Here is a 20,489-nt window from a genome sequence, read left to right as displayed (position 1 = left end):
GCCAAATGGAACGTCCCCTGCTCCCCGCTGGAGGCAGAGGAAGTGAGACTGGAGGAGGCTAACCAGAGGTCAGCCCATCTCCATCACGAGCGAAGAAGAGGAGGAACCGCTGACGCTGCTGTCGTGGAGAGATATCTAGCCGGATTATGATGGGTGAGCTCCTGAGGGCAGGGGATGCAATGTCCCTGTTGTAAAAAAAAAAAAGGCGATGTGCAAAGTAAGCTCCCTCCCTCCCTCCCTCCCTTCCTTCCTTTCGGGACTGTTCACTCATGTGAATTCTGGTGGAATCTCCATCAGGTGTAATTTGCCATGAAGACTTGCCCCAGTGCAGAGTGAGTAAAATTGGTGCATTCATCCACATGATATGACTTACTGGGTCCGCATCAGGGCCGGGAGGTCCTCTCTCTCCAAAGTCACCGGAAAACCCCTGAGCACACAGAAAGAAAACAGGACGGTCACGAAAAAACCACGGAGAGGAAAATGGAGTGACTTCAACACAAAGAAAGACACTTGAATTCATTTCGACGTCACCACGTGGCTTGTGGGTGAAGTTATCGCAGCACTTACAAGGGGAAACAAGATAGATAGATAGATAGATATATACTTTATTAATCCCCAAGGGGAAATTTGTCGTAACAGTAGCAGCACCAATAAACTAAACACACGAGAATAAAAAATAAATATAAAATATAAAAAACAGGGATGAAAGATATAGATGTATAGACGGTTTTAAGTCAGGCAAAACCCCCTCAAACGAGCTCCCGGCCGCTTCCCTCCTGGGAGACCGGAAGGAAATTCCACGGCTGAGTGTTTTTTACGAGCGACCGGGTGTCTGCGCTGTGTGCACGCCGGCCCGCGGAACCAAAAAAAAACCCCGGGACTCGCCTAAACGACCAGAATAAAGCTGCTTGGCACAGAAACTGTTGACTGTAGCCCCCTTTTTTTGTGTGCTCGTAATTCCAGAACGAGAGGCGCGATGCCCAACGCGTGTCTGTCAACGTGCCGAGGTCAGCGTTGCACAAACGGGTCACGAAAAAAGCAGAGGGAACGCTCATCGATCAAACGGAGGGTGTGAAGACCTTCGGGCGACGGCCGCCGTGGGACCGGTCGTCTGGCGCGCTGACGGTCGAGGTAAACGTGGACGCAGTAACGAGTCGTAATCGGTGCAACGTGGAGGCCGAACGAGAAATGTGGAAAAAATTTGTGCCTCTTTCGGAAATCTACAAAACGAAAAACTTGGTTTGATCGGAAACACATGGGAGCGAGTCTTTGTTCTCGTTTTGACATCGACTTCCATCGAACGCTGGCGAGACCCTTCTAACTGTGGGATCGGTCCGATGGAAATCATGCACAAACGATGGCGTTAATTAGATTATCGTTCTACCGCCATTACCGCTGACTCAGGACATACGATAACCTCTTGCGTAAAAATTACCCAACCTCACTTTTCACCACAGAGGGAAGGGAAACGACTCGCTCATGATTTGAACCGCTGACCGCTACTGATTTACACAAGTGTGGCATGTGCAGCGTCAGTATTTTTTTCCATGTAAGCCTGGAAGGATGGGAAATGTACGCGAGACTTGATTCTGATCTGCGGGGTAGAGACTCTCCGAAGAGCCAAACCCACAACCCACTCACATTATTACGTCCGTTCCTAGCACGGTAATAAACACATTATATAACAGACGATGTTTCCGAATCACCTTCAGTCAGAGATTAATTGCTGGTATATATATCTATATATTTTTTTTAAAGGATCCGACTGATAATACCAATGCAATCCGCTGACGTCGTTTCCGATACACAAAGTTACGCACTTCGCAGTGCCCGTACATCCCGAGCATCAATGTGCAAAGTGTGTGAGTTGCCACAAGCTTTTCTTCCGAGTAATAGACTTTTAAAGTGTCTCTGCACGACAGTGAGAGACCACAGACCAACAACCCTCACGAGGTTCATGAGGCCGCATCACAAATGTTCTGTGAGAAGTATGTTGAGAGAAAACTTTACCGGCCTACCCATCTTGCCCTTCTTCCCATGAACGCCGGGAATTCCCTGAAAAAACAGGAGAGAAAACACAGTTGAGACAGAGAGAGAGAGAGAGAGAGAGACAATGGATAAGAAGCTACAAGGAGAGATGCAAGTGAGCAGAAACATTGAAATCATTAGATAAGACAAGAAGCCTTTAGCTTCAGCCCTTTGAGGCTTTGTTGCTCAACGAAAGGAAACATGAAGTCTGAGATCCGTACAACTAGTGAGGAAAATAACTGTTTATTCTTGAGCGTGGCAACAGCAGGAGCTGTTCTGTAGCTGTCATTGACATCACATCACAATCTTTGAATTAATTAAAATGTTCATTCATCCATTAATAACGTTTAATAATCCACTTTTAAGATAAAATGGATCAAAAGCAGGGCTGGGCGTTAATTCAACATGACGATTTACGGCCTTACAATGGAATCATATGGTAATGAAATCATATATCGAGATATCGTGTCGCGCGGTTACGACGACTCAATGTGAATTGATAAGAAGTTGGAGAGAAAACCCAGAGCAGTTAAATCATACCGCTGCTCTAATCGGGTTGCTTTGCAAATATCATCACTGGAAGTTCTGAATAAAATGAGACAATATTGAGTTAGTTTTTTATGCGTCGACAATTTAATTTCACACAGGAGTAAATACAAATAGGTTTTCCCATGTGGTAATTTCATAAACCCTATTTATTATTGATTAATAGTGCTGTGTAAGTTAATTATCTATATCAGGATAGATGTTTTGAGCCGCCCAGCCATACTCAGATGTAAATGTGCAATTACATGATAATTAGGCAAACTTGATTTGATCCAAAGATCAGACCGGCTCCTGAATGGATCTTGAGGTGAGTTTTCATTATCAACTTCATCATATAAGTTTATCTTCTGCAGGGTGCCACCATTTAGGAACATTCAGACTCAGCTCGTCAGGTTCAAGTTACTCTTGCTTCACTCTTTTTCAGCCTCAATACGCTGTGCTTCGACCCGAATGCTACATTAGCATGCTAACGTGCTAACATTCAATATGAAACCTGTTCAGTCACCGTAGGGACATTTTGACTTGATAACATTGGGGCTAAATGTATCATGGTTGGATCATGGTTTCCTTGAAGCTGAATCAAAGAACCAGACTGACTAGCGCACTAAAGGCTAACATGGGTATTAGCTAATAGCGCCATTTGACTCGTGTGGCTAAGAACTGCCCTGGAGGTTCATGGGAGTTTGAGTCCTGCATTTAAATCCCACTCTACATTTTAGAGAGCAGAGAGGTTGAGATGTAGGTTGTCTTCATCCAATACAGTGTAAGGGTGCCACGGGTACTCACTCTCTCGCCATCAGGACCAGGAAGGCCGAAACGCCCGAGATTGCCTATGTGACCCTGGAGAGGTGAATAAAAGATGAGAACGAAGGCCCAGAGAAGCCCAAGAGGGGCGAAAAAAGGAAAAAAAGAAAGTGGACAATGAGACTTGAGCCGAGATGGGGGACACCGTGAACAACAACACAAACACGTATCCAACAACAACAAAAAAGAAGAAGAAGAAGAAACTTTGACAAAGGCTGTGGTGCTTCGCTCTGGTACGGCCTCTTGTTGTTGTAGTTGCTGCGGATGAGTGGTCTTGAAGAGCCAAGCCTTGAGGCAAGTGTATATGCCCATGGACTGCATGGTGCCGGCTTCCACGATGTAGTCCAAGGGCACATACCCTCACATCAGGGATCTCTGAAGAAACTCCCGGGCCAAACCTGCTCAGCGGGAAGAAAAAGGGGGCGGCGCCACAAATCACAACACCGCGTGGCGAGGAGGAGAATGCGTTACGGGTTATGCTCAGCAGCGGAGCAATATACACACTTTTATGATATTTGGATAGCATTAGAGAGAAGGGCAAGCACAGGGAAGGGGGGGCTTCAAGAGAGCCAGAGTTAATTGCTCCTACAGTACTTCACACACACGAACAAAACCATCTGTCGTTATCATCGTGGAGTTAACAAGGCCAGAAGAGTGGCGTTTTATGACGCTGGGCCTTTTTTTAATGTACCCACTGGTTAAGGTAATTCCTTTAGCAGGCATTTCACAGTTCGTTTAAGAGAGCGAAAGTTCACACGCTTTACTGCTCTCTCTCTCCCTCGTGGCCCTGGACGGACGGCGAGCGAGGCCGCATGGCGAGAAGATGAAATGCGAGTAAACAGAGTCACTCCGAGGGAGCTTTGAACACCTCACAGTTTGAGGTACACACTATTTACTTTTAGTGCCTTTAACAGAGCTTAATGACACAAATACATGCCACGGTAGTAATTTCTACTACTTACCGTGTCTCCTTTTGGCCCCATTTTGCCCACAGGCCCGGGTGAACCCTGAATGTGGTACATGACAAAAACAAGTGTTGGTTACAAACAAGCCCCTTAATTTACAAACAAGTGGCGCTGTCAAAAGCGCACAAAAAGGAACACATCTTCACTATTTCGGCTATCCGACCAGGTCTAACACTCGTACTACTTGATGGTTCAGCTAGTTAAATTCTAACGAGCCTCTTTGTGGTCATTTGTGGTGGAAATACTTAAAAAGGCGGAATTAGAGTCGGATTTGTCGGCTGCTTTGGGGAAATACATTTTGGAACGAGAGTTGCTCGCTCAGTATATTTGCATGTTTATCTTTTCATAGCTTCTTCGTGGATGCATGCTGACGATCCGGAGACTGGTCGCTATGTTTTTATCGAGGTCGACACCCATAAATACCCCATCAACACTCGGAAATACAGACAGGAGGCTGAGTCATACACTGATACACCTTCTAGTGGGTCATAAGTAATGATTGAGAGGGACTGTGTTCTATACATTGGTGTTACTCCTTCTCATTCTGCCTTTCAGCAACATCCACTAATTACATCCATTCATTTCTCAGCGACACTGTCAGCAAAATCCACCGGTGCAGAACATCTCTCCGCCCCTACAACTTTAAAGATTATTTCTTGCAGCGAAACACCTCGACGGCTGATCCACAGCCCACAGATGGTAGGGGGTGCTCATGGTGGGGGGTGCTCATGGTAGGGGGTGCTCATGGTAGGGGGTGCTCATGGTGGGGGGTGCTCATGGTGGGGGGTGCTCATGGTAGGGGGTGCTCATGGTGGGGGGTGCTCGAGCCTAATCCATCACACACAGAGCGTCTGCAGGAGGTCAGAGGTCTGTGACACAGTCGGCAGAAGAGAGGCGAACACGTTCGACCTCTACGCTGTCATAAACATTCCTGGAGAGGACAAGTGAGCAAGCAGTTGTCTTGCTCACTTGTCCTTATGGGGTTTTTATTTAGCTTAAAGCTAAGAGAAAACATATTTGTAATGCAGAGAAACCCACAGTGCTCCCCCTTAGACTATTCTTAAACTCTGGATTTCTAAAGATACCCCTTCTACGAATGATTGGTACGAGGGGATTTTGGAAGTTCTCCCTCTGGAAAAGATGACCCACACCCTCCATGACAATGGTGGACACCTCCGGGCTGGACTTTGCCCTGCCAGATTAAAAACACTGGTACTGATGCTGACTTGATTTCACCAAGATGTACTCATGTCAGACTGGGGATGTGCAAATGTGTTATTTGCTGTAGTTTTCCTAATTATTTTAAATTTTTTATGTTCTGCTTTTTGTTGTTCCTTACCCTTTTTCTATCTTCTTTCGCTTAAGGCCCCTTAATTTGGGGACCCATCTGGAGTGTGTTACGCCTCCAGGAGTTGAGGGTCGGCCCCCCCCCCCCCCCCCCCCAACTTGGAGAAGCACACTCCTGACTAATGTACTGCTGGCAAAATATATTTTAAGCACCTAAAAGATCGACTCACCTCCAAGGAAGAGAAATAAATCAATATCCATTTAAGTGTGAGCTATATTCAAACATGTTTACAAATATACAATACAATAAAAAATCCAAATAAAATAGCCGGGCATATTACATTTAAAATTGTAATAATAAAAATTTAAATGAAAATGTAAAACATAAAATAAAAATGAAAGTGTATACAGTGTATCTGAAGTATAAAGTGATGGGAGGTTTATTGATGTTCAATTTGAGGAGGATCAGGCCTGAAGTGATTCATTATGAAGTCTAACAATACACCGACTGTGGGTTTTACAAGCTGTATTAAGAAATCTTACGTATACATTTATATATGAAATCAATCAACATAAAGTTTAGTACTACACGCCAGTTCCAGCTGTGGAGACGTTGGTACAGCTGTCTATTTATAAAGCATTCATAGTTCTATGTATTTTACTTCTCATTTTATATGTGTTTTATTATATTCAATGTTTTTTACTATCTGGACTGTGAGTCTGAAATAAAAGTTTGATTGAAGTACCTCATAAAACCCCATTGGAAGGACAGAGGATGCAGATTAATATTAATAATAATGCATTATTCCCACTTTTTTAATTCCCAAGTGATGACTTTGGATTTATGATTTTCCTGCTAGACCCCGGGGGGGCGGGGCCTCTGTCGCTGAACATGTGACAGGTGCTTCGCAACATCTTTGTGCCCTTTGCCTTTCATTCAACGAAACAAAAGAATAACTTTTTATATGGATTTACCAGATTAGATTCTTTTGAGGTGGACCGACATCGCCGATGGCTGAGAAGCTTCGCCGGCATCCAATATCTTTAAATCACATTATTTTTATAGCAGCGGAAAAAGAAAACTAGGATTTGGTGTGTGTGTGTGTGCGTGTGTGTCCACCCCGACCCGATAATTCCATATTTATTTATCATTATGACAGTGACAAAATGGTACAGGCTGAAATTTGATTTATTTAAAGGCCAAAAAGCTAAATTTTCAATAGAGACGACATCCCAGTCTCCCCAGTGTGTGTGTGTGTCTGTGTGTGTGTGTGTGTGTGTGTGTGTGGCCCTGCTTCAACCAGCACCGCAACACTAGATTTACTGCACCTGCCTGCCAGGATAGCCTTTGGCCCCGGGGCTTCCATCATCTCCCCGTTTACCCTGTGGAGAGTGAGACGGAGGAGAAATCAGCTCCAGAGGATGGAGAGGTGACCAAAAGAGGGGGGGGGGGGGGGGAAGGAAGCGAAAAAGCAGTGAAGAATAGAGGGAGGGAAGAGATATTGTGTAGGAAAAGCATCATTTTCTTCGGCGCACACATGGTTTTCATGATTGCAAAAATAAATAAACAGAAAAAATGGAAAGTAGGAAAGTCAAAACAAACAATTTATATGTGAAGTAAAAAAAAAAAGGAATAATTTTCCTCTCTCCGCTCTTTAATAAAGACCTTTTTGGTCAGCGTTGGTCATTACCACTGAAAAATACTTAATTAATGCAACAATAAGAGCTATATTTCTTAACGGGGTCGAGCCCCATGCTGTTAACCTGCTGTGAGCACAGCGCTGCCTTCATGTGTTTATCTTCTATTATAATAATACACTATAATAACTCACGATTCGTCCCTTCCCCCGAGGTGAGATCGAACCAAACGCATCCCTCCGAGAGGAGTGTTTAATGCTGCATGTTATGGGGAGAGTGAAACAGGATTAGTGAAGATTTACAGGCTATCGTTACGGTCATCACACGCCGGCGACCCGAAAAACCAGATCATTAATGGGGTAGTAAAAAAATTATGATTCTATAGGAAAATGTTTTTCAAATGGCCACAGAATAAACGAATAATGTCGGGTTCTTTAGAAGGCTGCGGACGAAAATACATCATTTAAAATAAAAAATGGGGTCTTAATGTATTTTGTATCATACAAACACAACTGGTCGTTCTTGACCTCCTGGAGTGAAGATAAAAATCAATACGTTGATGTGAATGATAACTAACTGCATTTTGGAAGGAAAATAAAACTAAGGCTCATCTTGTAATGTGTGTATATATATAAATATATATATGTATAAATATATGTAGATATATGTATTTATACATATATGTGTATATATTTATATGTATATATATGTGTATATATATAGACATATAGTCTAGGTATAATATATATATTTGTATATATATATTTGTATATACATATATATATATACAAATTATACAATTAATATTGTTTTTCTTGTGTAAAAACTATATATATATATATGTATAACTATATATATGTTTGTGTGTATATCTATACAAATCATACAATCAGAAACGTGCGTAAAGTTAAAAAAAAGGTCCGGGAAGAAAAAAGGCGGCTCAAAGGAAACATGGGGATTCGTCCCAAGTGTCCTATTTGCATCCCTTGCTTGCCTCACCAGCGTCTTGCGAAACCATGCGAGGAGAGAGGAAACGAGGACATGTGTTTTAATTTAGAGAAACGAGACGTTCTTCCCTCTGAAGTCGGTTTGCGAGGACAGCCGAACAGCTGCTCACATCTGGATCGTCTGTCAACAGCCGTCAGTCGGCTTCTCACAGCTGGAGAGACTTGTGACGGAGTTTACAGTTGTTAGCTAATAAAAAATCTACTTTAAATATCTATCAAAATGATCGTATCATGTTTTTAGTTGATTTAATGGTGTTAAACTACAACTAATATTAATAAAAACACAGCAGAGTGGAGATGTGTTTGTCTTATTTATGAATTATTTGCGTCTGTATGTTTGGATTATTTTAATTGTGACGTCATTATTAAACAACCTAAAATTTTATTATTTTTGCTTTTGAACGCTGGAATTAATTTATTAAGCTCAGGGGGGAGTTTTTATTTAAATGATCCGCCTTACGCAATGATAATGACATCATCGTGTGAGGCGGATCATTTAAATAAAGATTTCTGGAGATCTGGAGTTTTCCTGTCTTATATTGAAGTCCTCGTTTCCTGTTTCCCTGCACTTCCTTCGCTGTGATTGTCTGTCTTGTCCCTGATTGTTTCCTCCTGTGTGAATATCAAGCCCCGCCCTCATTGTTTCCACCTGTGTCTCGTTCCCGGTGTATTTAGGCTGTGTCTTCCTGCGTGATGTGGTCAGATCGTGTTTGTTTCCTCCCGTCGGCAGACGGTGGTTCTGCTCGATTAAAGAAACTTTTGTTTGAAACCAAACCAGAATCTCATCCCCTTTGTGCTGCTTTTGTGTCGACGTTTTGAACCAGCCCCAATGCTAACTCACTGCATTTTGGATGGAAAATAAAACTAAGGCTCATCTTGTAATGTGTATATGTAAATATGGATATACATATATATATATGTGTATATACTGTACATGTATATATATGTATATATATATATGTATATATGTGTATATGTATATACTATGGCTGTCAATCGATTTAAAAAAATTAACTAATTAATCGCACATTTTGAAATTCATTAATCGCGATTAATCGCCATTAAAAGTTAAAAATTCATTATTTTTAATGACCAAACTTCACACAGAGCTGTGTTTCCAAAGAGGCTCCTACCTATAAAGTGCCAGCGAGGTATTTAATATTGTGGATGATAAATTGTTTCTTCGGTGAAACATCAGATTAGTAAAAATATATATATATATTTGAGACCCCATTGGTCCTGTCATCTTTAACACTGAACAGCAGAACCAGTGGCCTTGGTAACTGACTGACATTCAAATGTGTCACGTTAACCCTCTGGAGGCTGGGGGCATGTTCTCAATTTTACAAAAAAATGTTAATTCACCTTTTAAAGGCGTTTGCATATGACACATACCCACGTGTTCTACATCAAACATTCCAGAACAATCTCAGCTCGATTCAATGAGGCTCAGTTGTGCTATTGCCGTGTTCTCTGGTTCTCTGACTGACAGGCTGCTAATGAGCCTTACCTGTGTGGTGGGAGGTCCTTTGTGATTTACTGAGTGTTCATTGGTTGTTTTTTCCCCAAAATGTTGACAGACAAACGGATTGACCAATCACGTTGAAGGTTTCGTGTGACAAGTTCTTTCCGTGCCGCGTCACCCGACACGTCGCCCCTCTGTGTATCGGAGGGGGAGACGGGAGGAAGGAGGAGCAGGAGGAAACCCGACTGATTCATCCACGAGTTTAAACTGATTTCTGCTCCTTATTTTCGCGGAGAAATAATTGTTTTAAAAAAGGAAACAGTGTTAAACCGTACTGCCGCGGTTTGACACTCGGTTTGAGTGTAAAAACTTCAACGAACACCGGAAGTAAACAAAGTTGCGTTAATTGCGTTAAAATATTTTTGTGCGTTAACGTGGCCAAATTAATCGCATAGATTAACGCGTTAACGCTGACAGCCCTAGTATATACACATATATATATATACATATATGTATATATATATACAAGGGATGTTCCCATGGACTGTTTCCAATGTCGCTCCCTCCTTACTTCTCCCTATAAACACCTATAGACACGTAAACCCAGATTTAGACACCGGCATGTGTGGAGTCATGTTTGCATCCATCAAGTTAAAGTCTGGGAGTGTGTGAAGGCCTTTTATAACTTTCACACTTTAGTTTTTTTTTCAAATGATTTATGAATCTTGAGTTTTGGTGAGAAAATGTGCTTTATTTTTTCTCCAAAAAAACCCCAACTAAAGTTCATGTTCTAGCAAATGAATGAATCAATTGGGGTCGTCTTCTGTCACCAAGGAGTAATGTCCTCCTGTCACAAGGTGTCGCCACTTATCTTCACTAAAGCACGAAACTTATCACAATGAAATTCACGAACAAAAACACAGAACCCCCAAGAATACATCGCAGGTCGTCAGCGCCGGTTCTGCATGTTAATTAATCCGGTAATGTTTGAGTTCCCACGGAAACGAGTGCGTCGTCTCCAGAGAGCACCGGAGGAGACGGGTGGAAGTTTTTTCTTTTCTTTTCTTGTGACACGGCACATACTTCTCAAAGATAGCACACAGGATCTGGAGACTCGGAGAGGAGAGAGGAGGAGGAGGAGGAGGAGGAGTAGGCGGAGGAGGAATGACCTCGAGGTGTCCAAACTATTGAGCCCACTTGTACCTCTGCCAGAAAATCTCTCCGGCCCTTTTTTCCCCGCCAAGATTCCCCAACAGCTAACGTCTCTCCTCTCTCGCCGTAATCCCCCCCAGCCTGATGTGTCTGTGTTAATCCGTCCTCCCGACATTGTAACTATAAATCGAAGAACATGGCGGTGTCTCTGAAGACTCCGGGCTCGTCTGTCGGATGAGTAAACAGACATCGACCATGCAGCTGACGCAGGGCAGACGGACAAACAGCATCAACACGGAAACATGGAGGAGCCATCTGGCACCGAAAAGGGTTCTTCAGAGAGATGCCATAGAAGAACCATTTCTGGTTCTACAAAGGACCTTTCAAACCAGGGTTCTTTAAATAACCATGTCCTCAAAGAACCTATAAAGGTTTCTCAAAGAACCTTAAAAAAATGGTTCTTTAAGGCATAATGTCTGGTTCCACAAAGGACCTTTCAAAAAGGGTTCTCTTGAAGAACCATTTCCTTAAAAAGTTCCTTGAATAGCCTATAAAGGTGCCTCAAAGAACCTTCAAAAAATGGTTCTTTAAGGCACTATGTCTGGTTCCTCAAAAGAACCATTCAAACCAGGGTTCTTTAAAGAACCATGTGCTTAAAGTGTTATTCAAAGAACCTATAAAGGTGTCTCAAGGAACATTCAAACAATTGGTATTGAAGCAGTGGTGGGCCGTCAGGGCCAGCAAGGCCTTCTCTGCTGGCCTAAAAATCATCAGAATATAATTTTCTTTTGAAATAAATGTTCCCACAAATATGTATTCAATTATTCCCCAGAGTGAGGCTGTGTCTACTACCGCGCACTTAACGAAGTACACTGCAATGCAGTACACTGCAATTCAGTGCACTGCATTGCAGTGCACTGCGTCGCTGATGAAGTGCTGTCTCAAATGGAACACTTAACCGTTCACCACTTGGCGGAAGTGACGGACGCAAATCTGTTCACGGCACCCGCTAAATTAAGCCGGGAGTGACGTATGCAAATCTGCTTGCGATACCCTAACCCTTAAAGTGACCAAATGAATGCACTTCTTGCCCTCTTGTTGCCCCTTGTTTACCTTTCTCCACCCCATGTGGAAACTGCGATACCTCCACAATCGCGGCAGGAGCCTCCGCCTTCTGGCTGAAGTCGAGATGGTATATGTAAATTTAATTGTGTGATTTTGCCTTACCTTCACAGCATAGCTTCATGTAGTAGTTGCAATTAAATTCTCCTCGCTAGGTATGCTAAATTCTCAATTATCTTTGTCAGAAGTAGCCTTCTTCTTTGCAATCCACATACACACCATATGGAAATAAAACATGACAAATCTGTACATGTTTGTCCCTAGATTACAATTAGTTTAAAGAATTATCCACTGAAATGATAGGCATCATCTGCTTGAATTCACACAGTAATAGGCCTACTTTGACTGACTGTACTTTTATACACATCTCTGTTGTAGTGAAGTTCACCCTGATACAGGAATCAATTAGCAATTGAACACACAGGCATATTAATTATTGTTACAAACATGCATCAATTCTAATATAAATCAGAAAACGCAATAAAAGACTACAAAACCTCAATGACAACATTTTATTGATAAAATGACGCATATTAATATAATCTTCCCTTCCCCTCCCCTCCCCACACACTCTACAGCAGCCACCCAGTCCCAGGCGGCGCTGCCGTATCAATGTTGCAATGCCACTGCTGGCGTTGTGTTGTGATGGCCACAGTGACATGAGGGTGGACTTCAGGCTCACCGAGAGTCATTCAACGCCCTCATGGCTGTGCTGGGCACTGACTGACCACGGTTGGGGCCCCGAGATCTCCTGTCTAGTTTTTATTTTTTGGCTTGCCAGCGCCACCTCCTATCGGGTGGTGGCCAGGGCCTTCGACAGGCCCCAGACTCAGTGCATGATGCCAGGGTCCTGAATAACAGCCCCATCTTCTATGAGCAGTCATACCCTCCACCAGGATACTGTATCCTTGGGGATGGTGGCTCCCCCTGCCTGTCCCAACCCATCTGCCTCATGACCCCCTTCAGGCAGCCTGTCCACAACCACCTCCAAGCTACAACTGCTGCCTGTCAAAGGCGAGGTGTGTTGTGGAGAGGTCCTTCGGGATCCTGAAGACGCAATGGCGGTCCATCTTCTTAAAGGCCCTGGAGGTGGATGTGAGGTGCCAGAGGTCATTGGAGCCAGATGTCGGGAGGGCAGCAGAGGACCAGCAGCACCTCCAGGAAACGTCTCTGGGGCAGGAAACAGAAATAGGATAGCCATTCAGTGCTCTGTCCCAGACCACGATTACATTTAAATTAATACATACACGACATTAAAAAAACAACACACGATGATTGAAAGCTACAATTATTTCTAGAAGGACAAGCTTAGATAGCTATCGTAACGGTATTAATTATCGGGCGGCGTGTGTGCAAACGCTCGCGGTGTCATGTTAACCCGTTATTAAACTGAGCATATCCATTGTTAATCCATTATTAAAATTGCTATTTCGATTGGTTAACAGAACAGCCGTTGTTTAACACTGTCCGATGACTGACATAGCTATCTGTCGTCGGACTTGCCGCTGGAGCCCGCCACCTGCCCCCGCTCGTCAAGCGAAAAGTTTCCGATAAAAGTGCACCTTCGTCGGACTGGCCGGGTGGTGGATTACCCAGCTAGTTTATCATAACTGCCATGCAGATCCAATGGCATCTAATGCTACCTAGGTATGCTAACTAATCTGAGAATGGCATGTTAGTAGTACATTGTAATACCAGTACAATGTGTAATAACCGCTGATACTTACATTTACGGTCTGTAGCTTCGTGGTCTACCGCTTGTGCTGTCCGCCATTGTTTTAGAAATAAAATGAAAAGCTGGCGAAAGGGCTCCTCCTCTTCCGGTACGTAGCCAAGATGGCGGCCGCTTAGTGCGAGTAGTGTCCATCGTTTTACACTACATTTTTTGCCCGTTTGCAGTGCACCATCCGGGTACTTTCAGTGCACTAAATTCTGCTGGATTTTTCAGTGGCGCACTTCGAACACTGAAAGTCAGTGCTCGAAGTGCTCAAGTGCGCGGTAGTAGACACAGCCTAAGAGTTATACTCTTCATTTCATAGCTTTCCTCTTGGTTTCACTGCTTCCAGCCCCAGGTTGAGATTTGGAGGGCTGGTCTTTATGTTAGATCTTTTATCCAATCATATTGAGCCATCGTGTGTTGCCAGGGGGCTAAAATCTGCCCTTAGGCCTTCAGAATCAACATTGCGGGCGCTGGTAGCTTAAAGTGAATGGAAATGAAAATATAGTGTCAACCAATCAGCTTTAGAGTTGGCTCCTGTAGGCCTTCTACCCCGGAACCGGCACAGGAGCAGCTAGCAGGCGTAGTGCGTGCACGTCTTTTGATTGGATTACCAATATTGAGAGGCGGGGCCTATGGGCAGGTATATGCAGAACCTCAGAACTAGGAAACTGAATTTGATAAACGAATTAATTCGCGTACTACTAAGCTGTTTTTTCAACCCACAATGGCGGAAGGAGGAGAAGATATCGATTTGGTCGAGGATATAATTATAACGGCATTCTCAAGACAAACTTTAAGACCGACGCCGACGCTACAAAGCCCGTCACAGGCAGGGAAGAGGTTCGTTCGCCACTTTCAAAGTTCCAACTCCGAGCGCTACCGATGGCTCACAGGCTCCGAGAAGCTCTGCACACCGGACTGCTGGGAATGCCTGTTATTTGCAAGTGATCGATTTGGTGTTTGGAGCCACACTGGCTTTGCAAACTTGAGTTGTCTAACCAAGGCAGCAACGAGACACCAAAGTCCGGCTCGGCACTTACAAGCATCGGTGCTTTGAAAACTTTTGGGGACACGGAGCGGATCTACAGATCAACGAACAAGCGGCAACGGAGCTGCACAATGAAAAGGTGAAGAAAAATAGGGAAATATTGAAAAGACTCATTAATTGTGTCATGTGTTTGGGTAAACAGGAACTTTCATCTTCATCATCACGGTGAAACTGCTTTGGGTGACAATGCGCTGTTTAGTGAACACACTGTAAAAAAAAGTTGGACTTAAAGCTCAAAGTTTGTAGACCAGAAATGGATAGAAGAAGAATATTAATATAACTCTGTTGCACTCGACTATGTTTACTGTATTGTACTCTTCCCCTGCAATTCTCTGAACAAAAATGTCAATTTCAAGGTGACGCAACGCCTGGTTATCCTGCGTCTCTGTCTAACTGTATAGTGTCTAGAGCCATGGCATCATAATGATAGTAATAAGAGGTGGATTAATTCGGATGGGACTGTGTAGGACCTCACTGAAGGCCCAGGCCCCAGGTCCACGCCACGCCACTGTATTTAAGGCACCATTTCTGGTTCCACAAAGGACCTTTCAAACCAGGGTTCTTTGAAGAACCATGTCCTTAAATAGTTCTCAAAAGAACCTATAAAGGTGTCTCAAAGAACCTTCAAAAATGGTTCTCCAGGGTAAAGCCATAGAAGAACCATTTTGGTTCCACAAAGGACCTTTCAAACCAGGGTTCTTTGAATAACTCTTTAAGGACATGGTTCTTTAAAGAACATATAAAGGTGTCTCAAAGAACCTTTCAAACCAGGGTTCCATAAATAACCATTTCCTTAAAGAGTTCTTCAAATAACCTATAAAGGTGCCTCAAAGAACCTTAAAACATTGTTCTTTAAGGCACTATGTCTGGTTCCACAAATTACCTTTCAAACCAGGGTTCTTTAAAGAACTATGTGCTTGAAGAGTTCTTCAAAGTACCTATAAAAGTGCCTCAAATGGAAAAATGGTTCTTCAGTATGATGGTTCTTCATAGAACCACAAAGCCTTTTAAAGAACCATTTAAGGACCATTATTTTCTGTGTGCAGTGAGGTTTAGTCGACATGGCGACGCTTTAAAGAGCCGGTTGGAGGGATTGTGTCTGAGGAACCAAGAGAACTGAACCAGTATACTCACAGGTTCCCCCGGGACAGCAGAAGGACCAGGATGACCGGTTTGTCCCTGTTGACAAGAAACAAGGAGTGAGAGTCTTTGTACATCCGAAAATAGTTTTTTTAATAGTTCTTAGATAATAAATGATATGTTGTCTAAATGTTCATTGTTGTTGTTGATAGCCATTGGCACTTTATTACAATTATTATTACTCACTTTATTTTGGACAAGAGACAAACACACTTTCGATCTTCTGTATGTTCCCCAAATGGAAAATTGACAATAAAGACTTTGATAAGTCCGAGAAAAAATACGGTGGCATCTCATCTAGTTTAAAATCTGCTCACATCGCCACAGAGTGCAACGCTCTACAGAGGTGTGCGTTGGAGGAATAGATTGTGTCTGGTCAGACGGATCAAAATGAATCCAACGTCGTTGATTAAAAAGTTCACCTTCCGTCACCGCGTCTTCAAGACGGTCAACGACTCGATGGGCCGAAAGAAAATAGAAATCATGTTGTATTTTCCAAGATGCCTTAAAGAGGACTTGACTTATAAAAGAGCCACTTGATAAAGGGTCCGCAAGACATCTCTAGTCGCTGTTACACCGATTGACCACCGGGCGGCGTCAGGCTGGTTGACCCTGAACAAATCACTTTGTTGCCATTTCAGTTGCCGATCTTGCCGTGAAAAAAAAACGATTCGGGAACGAACCTGCGTTAATTAAAACGGCGAACCAATCGGACGGGAGGTGAGACCCGACAAGGTAATTAGCGGTCGCCTTCACATGGTCTGGGATGAGCGTGCCAGCTTGCTATAAAATGCATTCATCTCGGCACAATGCAGGCCGACAATAGAGCCCGATAGAGCCGCAAGAAGTCATCTCTAAGGGAAGAACACATCTATCCCCTCGAGTGTGAAGCCGTTAGCCACCAGCTGGGAGGTGGCCCGTCACTGGCAGACCACATGGCGCCCAGAGGCTGATGGATGTAAAAAATAAAAAGTAAAAATAGTTTCAATCTAAGCACACAAATCACCCTCAAGAGGACCGTGCCGACTCGGCACGGTCCTCTTGAGGGTGATGCACTGCCGAGCACTCTCCAGCCCGCGGCCGGGGTGTATACACAAGGATTAAAATGTCCCTCTGCAAACGTCCTGTGAGACATTAGGTAGTATTGATGTAAAGCAGGGCTCCACTTTGAAGGAGACTTCCCTGTCCAGGGTTTATGCAGCCCTGGTGGACACTGGTGATGAAGGGGAATGGAACTAAAAGTGAGAATTCGGGCAAATTTCAATAGATTTTTTACCGATATTAAGTTCTTTACTTGCCAGGATGCTAAGCCTCATTCCCACTGCAGAGGGATTCGGCCTCTAGCCTCTAAAATATGTGCCATAGCCTCTAAAACATACATTTTACGCTTAAAATTTCCCTGATAGGAATAGTTTTCCCCCCTTTTGGAATATATATTCATCCAAAGTGAGAATTTCAGCGAATTTCAATATCTTTTTGTACCGATATTAAAGTTCTTTACTTGCCAGGGTGCTGAAATCACTTAAACCTCATTCCCACTGCAGTGCGGTTCTTCCTCGAGCCAAAACTCTTACATCTGGGCCCTTAGCCTCTCAAACATATTTTTCCCTGAAAGGAATAGCATGCCCCCTTTTGGAAAAAATATATTCATCCACTTTCTTGTGAGAGTCGGATGTGAAGATGTACACCGCTCTCATATCCGTCCATTACGTATGAAGCGACAGCCGGGAGCTGGTTAGCTTAGTTTAGCATAAAGACTTCCGACTTTAAAATGAGGCTGTCCACCACAACTATGGGGGCGGGCAGGTTGAGTGAAAGGGTCATATGTTTCCAGTGCATCATCTTTACTAAGAAAAGCAGATTAAAAACATGCCAATGGGACATTTCTGGAGATGTATCAACACAATCTGAGCCCGGAGCCTGTGATGTCTTCGTGATGTGGGAACTGTTCCCTAAACCAACAGGCAGAAGGACACACACACACTTGTGTATCCACGACAAACTGTGGAACAGAATGAGATAACACTCGCCAGTTAATCTTTTTTCAAATGCTCAGAGCTGCAAAAAAAAAAAAATATTAAATAAAAAAAAGTTTGGACAAAGAAAAGAGAGAAAGAAACACTTTTCAAACCATTAAAAAAGTGAAGTGAAACTTCCTTGTCACACAGAGTGGAGCCAGATGCCGCTTCATCAGCCACAGTAATTCTATCAGGCGCTTCACTGCCGTCAAACTCCTCATTGATGAATACGTGTCGACGTACAGTATCTGCAGGCAGACAGCCGTGTGCTTTTTTTTTTAAAAGGTTGGATTTAACCGACAGGGTTTCATTTTTTTTTTTGGAAGTCGATGAGTCTCCTGCGAGGAACCGAAGCTCTGTGTAGCAGCTTAAATATGTGTGCTGTAAATATGGACTCCAACTAAAAAAAGGGGAAAGCTTTCACAGTCGGGATCCTCCTCTCCATTAGTTCTCCCTCTCCATGAAGAGCAAACCGGGTTTAATGAGCTTCAACCCTGCAGCCAAGAGGCATCTCCTCCGTTTACACTAGAACTATCAGACTTTCCCTGGCAGACACCAAACATTTTTTCTTCTTTTTTCCATTGATTCTTTTCTTTTTATTATATCTCAAAACGTATATATTCACATTTGGCGAGCCTACTTGGATAAATCACGACTCAGCAATTTCAAAAAAGGCACAGAAAAAACAGTATTATGCACAGTTGAGGAGAAATCTGGAGAGCTGCACAGCCAATAAACATCGAGCGTTCCTTAATCAGAGCTGGCTGTGTAACAAGCACGCTGGTCCAGAGATGGTAATACTCTACAGTTTATTACTGTGACACACACAAACACACACACAAGTATCTTCTTACTTTTACAGTGCAGACCGCTGACTGACTCCTAAACAAACCTCCCCATTACAGCTCCACACACATTTCCCACAGCGAGTCTTTCTGTGGCAGCGCGCCAGAGCACGAGGCTCAAAAAAAGAAAACTCGGGGTCCATTAAAAAAGCAGCGGCGGGTCGCGGTTCCACCGGCTAGTTGGACGACGGCGGGCGGCAGATTGAACCCCCGAGCTTCATCCGTGGCAGATGATAGAATTTCGGTGCAATTTGAATACAAAAGAAAGTGCACTGCAAGGAGTTCTGTTGGCTTCCAGTGACAGAACAAACGATAGAAAAAGAAGGGGGGGGGGGGTAGGAACAGCTGCAAGCAATAAGGTGTCTGGTGGCTTTCAGAGGAACCGAGCTGATTGCTTTTATTAGCTGTGTTGTTTTCTTCTTCTTTTATGTCAGCATTTCCGTGGGTGGATCCATCCGAGGGCCTTTAAAGTGAACCCACCTGAACTGATGGGCCGCACATGAAAAAGGGGGATCTGTTACAACCACTGAACCCCAACTAGGGCGAGCAAAGATCCTCAATTACCACAAATCAGCAGGAGTAAAATATCAGACTTTTTTCTCTCTTTTCATGACTCCACGTTTCGTGACACACGTGGCGAGCAGAGGTCTTCCTCCTTCTGGCCGGAGTCCTCCCCGATTACTACACTGACTGGAGGATCCAGATGGCGGTTCCCAGCCGGCGCTGTTCAATTACATAACAGATTGTTGGTGCTCCCGCCGAAGCCTTTCACTCGTGCGGTGGTGTAAGAGAGAAAGCTGCTCGCAAAAGTTTTGTTCTCATCTTGTTGTGTTGCTGACATTACTTTGACTTGTCACTGTACTGATGCACAGTTTTTCTGTTTCTTTCCATCTTTTCCGGAGTATAATAATCCTGACAGAAAACCGCAAAAAAAGGAGCAGTGGAATAAAAAAATAATAAATCTTTTTTTTGAAAGGGAAGAAAGCCATGTTCTTCTAAAACAGATGTTGCCTGTGAGATAACTCAGAAGAGATTATCTTCACTCTCATTTTATCCAAAATGAAAACATTCTGTTTGCCTGCAAGGACATTGACATTTCTTTTTTTTTACATCTCATCGCTGCAGACAGCGAGAGAACATTCTGCTCGACTAGAAACTACCAACGTGGTGTGAAACACAACTCTACCAGGACATCGACGGGACGAGATATTCAATATTTCTCTGTATTAAAGTAAAGATCGGTTCATAATGGGCGAGCGAGGACCCTGTACTTCATCCCACTGACCTGATACTGTGAATCCTCAGCGAAGCATCAAATGTGTGTTAATCCGCCGCAGAAAATAGTCCCCAACTCCTGTTTGAGAAATGTTCTCCGAAAAACTACAGCGCCTTCATGTTTTAGGAAATAATTGTAGCCCGGTTGAAATTTTTTTGATAAAAATAACTAGAAAAAGTATCCAAGAGTGGTTTTAATGGTTTCCATTGTCAGTAGGGACCATTGGGTTTAGGACCATTGGGTTTAGGACTGAATGCCACACAGAGCGGTAGGGAAGTGTTGAGACATAATACCGCTTTGCTGCTTATGTTCTTTTCGTGGGTTTTGTTAAAAAGTAGAATATCAGCAACTTTATTGTCAAATGAAAGCAGGTATTATGTTTGACGATGCTCCATAAACGACATGTATGGAAAAACATAACAGATGCA

General features: G+C 43.4%; 1 protein-coding gene and 2 long non-coding RNA genes across 5 annotated transcripts in view; 1 reads left to right on the top strand and 2 right to left on the bottom strand.

Moving 5' to 3' along the window:
• col27a1b (collagen, type XXVII, alpha 1b) overlaps positions 1-20,489 on the bottom strand; it is an 80,892-nt gene that overhangs the window by 36,179 nt on the left and 24,224 nt on the right. For all 3 annotated transcript variants that reach the window (XR_008832378.1, XM_056419624.1, XM_056419625.1), the window contains exons 8-13: positions 15,917-15,961; positions 6,960-7,013; positions 4,341-4,385; positions 3,361-3,414; positions 2,011-2,055; positions 374-427 (exon numbers count right to left, since the gene is read on the bottom strand). Coding sequence is in view for 2 of the 3 variants with exons in the window: in XM_056419624.1 (XP_056275599.1) it covers positions 374-427; positions 2,011-2,055; positions 3,361-3,414; positions 4,341-4,385; positions 6,960-7,013; positions 15,917-15,961 (297 nt within the window). In the remaining variant the exon portion in view is untranslated. The remainder of the gene's footprint in view (positions 1-373; positions 428-2,010; positions 2,056-3,360; positions 3,415-4,340; positions 4,386-6,959; positions 7,014-15,916; positions 15,962-20,489) is intronic.
• On the top strand, positions 11,919-12,800 carry LOC130197117 (uncharacterized). Its single transcript, XR_008832382.1, has 2 exons — positions 11,919-12,084; positions 12,593-12,800. It is a non-coding gene; the product is annotated as an uncharacterized LOC130197117 (long non-coding RNA).
• On the bottom strand, positions 12,077-14,029 carry LOC130197115 (uncharacterized). The gene is made up of 2 exons (XR_008832380.1): positions 13,742-14,029; positions 12,077-13,184 (listed from the first exon to the last, which is right to left on the bottom strand). It is a non-coding gene; the product is annotated as an uncharacterized LOC130197115 (long non-coding RNA).

This window comes from Pseudoliparis swirei, chromosome 7, assembly GCF_029220125.1.
Source record: "Pseudoliparis swirei isolate HS2019 ecotype Mariana Trench chromosome 7, NWPU_hadal_v1, whole genome shotgun sequence".
In the NCBI taxonomy this organism is placed as follows: domain Eukaryota; kingdom Metazoa; phylum Chordata; class Actinopteri; order Perciformes; family Liparidae; genus Pseudoliparis; species Pseudoliparis swirei.
This window is presented reverse-complemented; position numbering and strand designations above follow the sequence as displayed.